Below are 3,397 nucleotides of genomic sequence, written 5' to 3'. Positions count from 1 at the left end.
GGATTAATTGCTTTAATACAAGTCAATACTTGTACTTTCACTGCTATTTTCTATGAAATGGTGCAACAGCAGGATAAAACGTTACCTTAAAATTCTTCCACTTATCCTCACACCTGGTGTTCTGCGGTTAATTTTTAAAAAACGTTACGTTGGAGTTCACCTAATCGAATTGATTGGAAAGCAGCGGAGGAGTCTTCCCTGGCCTGTTGCCACATGGCTCATTACAGAGAAGGGTGTAGGCTCTCGCCGCGACATTTCACACCTGCTGAAATCGCACACGAGTTCCTGCGGGGTCAGTACTCGGCTGCTGGTGCTAGCAGGAAGGTACCTGCGTCAGCCCGAACGCAGCTGGCAGACACAACTGCCAGGAAAACTGCAGGCTTGGCTTGGGTGCTGGAGGAGGGCATTGTTAAAGCAAGAGGGATTTTAACGGTCTGCAAAGCCACTCCGCTGTTAGAGGTTCTCTGTGTCATGTTGCTGTCTGTCTCCGCAGCCGCTTGATGGCGTTGAAGAGGATGGGAATCGTCCAAGACTACGAGGTAGGATCCTGCCCGCATTACAGCAGCCCCCGGAGCTCCCCGTGACGGGAGGGCCGTGTCGATGTGCTGCTCTCTGCTTGCTCTCTTCCTCCAGAAAATCCGCACCTTCGCAGTGGCGGTGGTGGGGGTCGGTGGAGTGGGCAGCGTGACTGCCGAGATGCTGACGCGGTGTGGCATCGGTAAGGTAAGGAGAGCCGCCTTCTGCTTCTTGGTAGTACATGGACCAGGCGGCTTCAGAGAGACTCGCGTTCGATTTCTCTCACTTGATTTTGCCCGAATAAAAAAGGACAATGAGGCAAGGGCTCAAGACAGCACAGAGTCTGGGTTTCTCGTATGCCGGCAAAATTGATTTACTTAGGGCCCAACCCTGTGTCTCGCGGATGGTCAGTCTTGTCTGGGTGTTGTCTCCTCTGTGCTCCTACACGAGCTCATCTGTCTAGCCTTCAAACGGGGTTATCGCAAAAGGAGAAGAAAGAGGAAAAAGGGGGTAACTCGCGTGGAAGATTTGGTCTTACGAGAACAAGCTGGTATTTGTGAAATTGAAACGCGGTAGATGCCAAACTGGTATTTTTATCACAAACATGGCAGACTTAGAGCTAAAAATCGAGCAGCAGTTAAACATGTGACGTGTGAGAACAGGTAACAAGAACCTCCAGAGTTAACAGGATTTTTCTTCCAAGGAGGAATTTGGGGAATGGCTTAAACATTTGTATTTCCAGGCAAAGCCTGGCCAGTGATGCTTGGACTTGAAGAAGCATCTTAATACAGAGGTGATGCAGGTTTTTACTGCAAAGCTGATTGCCCCTTCCCCTGAGGGGCATCTCCTGAAGACTTCTGCGTGTGGACTGAATGGGATGGGGGGCGGGTTTGGAGGGAGGGTTTTGTTGCTGGATTTAGAATGAGTTTGGCTGTTTGCAGTGCCCTGGTGCTCTGGCTGCGGGTTCACGTCTGTTAACACAATCTTTACTGTAGCTGCTCCTGTTTGATTACGACAAAGTGGAACTGGCAAACATGAACAGGCTCTTCTTCCAACCTCACCAAGCAGGACTGAGTAAGGTGGAGGCGGCAGAGCACACCCTGAGGTACAGCTGGCAGAAGGGGCTATATCCAAATGTATTCACTCAGGGCGCTGCTCCGGAAAACCCGCCTGTCGCTCTTAGTCGCTTGCAGAGGAGCAGGATGTAATTTGGAGTCTGGGTTTAAAATGGTGGCGGGAAGGGGTGATACTTCAAGGACGTTTTTGCACGGGCCAAAACACCGTAACGCGAGTCTGCTTTTCCAGTAGAGCGAACTGTGCTCAGAGGTTTGGAATAAACTGTGCCGCTCCAACGCCCTGGGGGGTTTCTCATCTCCTCTGTGAATTTCTGACCAATGTCGGTGTATTCCAGACTTCAGTCTGGCAGCTCAGGACTGCAGCAACACTTGTGAAGCGAGGGGATAGAATGCAAGTTACCACTGTGTTCACTCACACTGACTCGCGTTGTTTTCTCCGTAAGGAACATTAATCCTGACGTTCAATTTGAAGTGCACAACTACAACATCACGACACTGGACAACTTTGAACACTTCATGGACAGAATAAGGTAAAATCTCTCACCGTGGTGGTGGCATGTCTGGAACACCCCCGTATTGAACTCCCCGCCTCAGCGTGCTGCTGTTTCTGCCGGTTGTACCCTGTCGATGGCCATGGGGGTGTTCTGTTCTGCCGGCAATTTCACGCCAACTTCTGCCGTGTGTTTCAGTAACGGTGCGCTGGAGGAAGGGAAGCCCGTCGATCTCGTTCTCAGCTGCGTGGACAACTTTGAGGCTCGCATGGCTATTAACACGGTGAGGCCATCACAGGCGTGGGCGTCTCTGTAACCTATAAATACTGTTAGGAATTGTGGGGACTAGAGCAAAGACAGGGACTTGTCAAGAATCAGATATGAAATGTCCTCAAGGAAACAGAATCTGAGCTTTTATCCAGTTCTTCTAAAGCATGTTTCTGTGTTTGTAAGGCCTGCAATGAACTGGGGCAAATCTGGATGGAGTCTGGAGTGAGTGAGAACGCCGTGTCAGGACACATCCAGCTGATGGTACCTGGCGAATCGGCCTGTTTCGCGGTAGGCAGCACTCGGCTGAAACAGTCCCTGTCTGTCCTGTGAAGCAGGACAGGGACCGTGGAGACTGGCTGGCTAGTGAACGCGATCCTGGCACAGCTGATGGAGCAGCCTAAAAGCATGTGTGATCTGTGCTTTTTCTAAACCCGAATTTCTTTCTTTCCCCGCAGTGCGCTCCTCCCCTCGTAGTGGCTGCAAATATCGATGAGAAGACATTGAAGCGAGAAGGAGTGTGCGCTGCCAGTCTTCCGACAACGATGGGGGTGGTGGCAGGAATTCTGGTACAAAACGTTCTGAAGTAAGTGGCTGAGTCGCTGCTGTTCCGTGTGCAGCTCCCTGGGACAGAGGAATCGGAGGGAACGTTTACTTTATGCGGGTGGGTCTGGTTCCTTTTACACGTTTGTGGCCTGTTTCCCAAAGCCACCGGCATCCTCGAACAGGCTGAAACACAAACAACTTTGCATTTGGTTTCAACGTGAGGCACCGTCTTCTACAGGCATCTTTGAGAACAGGATCTTGTTGAGCCTGTTCCTAGTCGGAGCTTGGTTTTGTCTAGGCACGAAGAGTAGAAGTACTGTGTGCCAGTGTGCCAGCGTGCCAGCACCCACCTGCGTGCCGTGGTCAGCTGCAGAGAGCTGCTGTACGACACCGCGCAGCAGCAGCGTCCTCTGCAGCAATGAGCACAAACACCGCAGCGTAACTTCGCTCTCTGTGTTGGCTGCCAGCGTGACGCCACGGCGCAGAGGGCTGAACTGGCTC

General features: G+C 51.6%; 1 protein-coding gene across 1 annotated transcript in view; it reads left to right on the top strand.

Moving 5' to 3' along the window:
- The first annotated feature begins 496 nt into the window (after positions 1-496).
- The window catches only part of UBA5 (ubiquitin-like modifier activating enzyme 5), a 5,173-nt gene continuing 2,272 nt past the window's right edge, over positions 497-3,397 (top strand). Inside the window, exons 1-7 of the mRNA XM_010139661.1 lie at positions 497-539; positions 634-723; positions 1,512-1,621; positions 2,036-2,122; positions 2,282-2,366; positions 2,537-2,641; positions 2,809-2,936. Of these exons, the coding sequence (XP_010137963.1) occupies positions 501-539; positions 634-723; positions 1,512-1,621; positions 2,036-2,122; positions 2,282-2,366; positions 2,537-2,641; positions 2,809-2,936 (644 nt within the window). The 5' untranslated portion in view covers positions 497-500. The remainder of the gene's footprint in view (positions 540-633; positions 724-1,511; positions 1,622-2,035; positions 2,123-2,281; positions 2,367-2,536; positions 2,642-2,808; positions 2,937-3,397) is intronic.

Source organism: Buceros rhinoceros, unplaced genomic scaffold (genome assembly GCF_000710305.1).
Source record: "Buceros rhinoceros silvestris isolate BGI_N320 unplaced genomic scaffold, ASM71030v1 scaffold5957, whole genome shotgun sequence".
In the NCBI taxonomy this organism is placed as follows: Eukaryota; Metazoa; Chordata; class Aves; order Bucerotiformes; family Bucerotidae; genus Buceros; species Buceros rhinoceros.
Note: the sequence above shows the minus strand (reverse complement) of the source record. Positions and strands in the feature narration are given on the sequence as shown.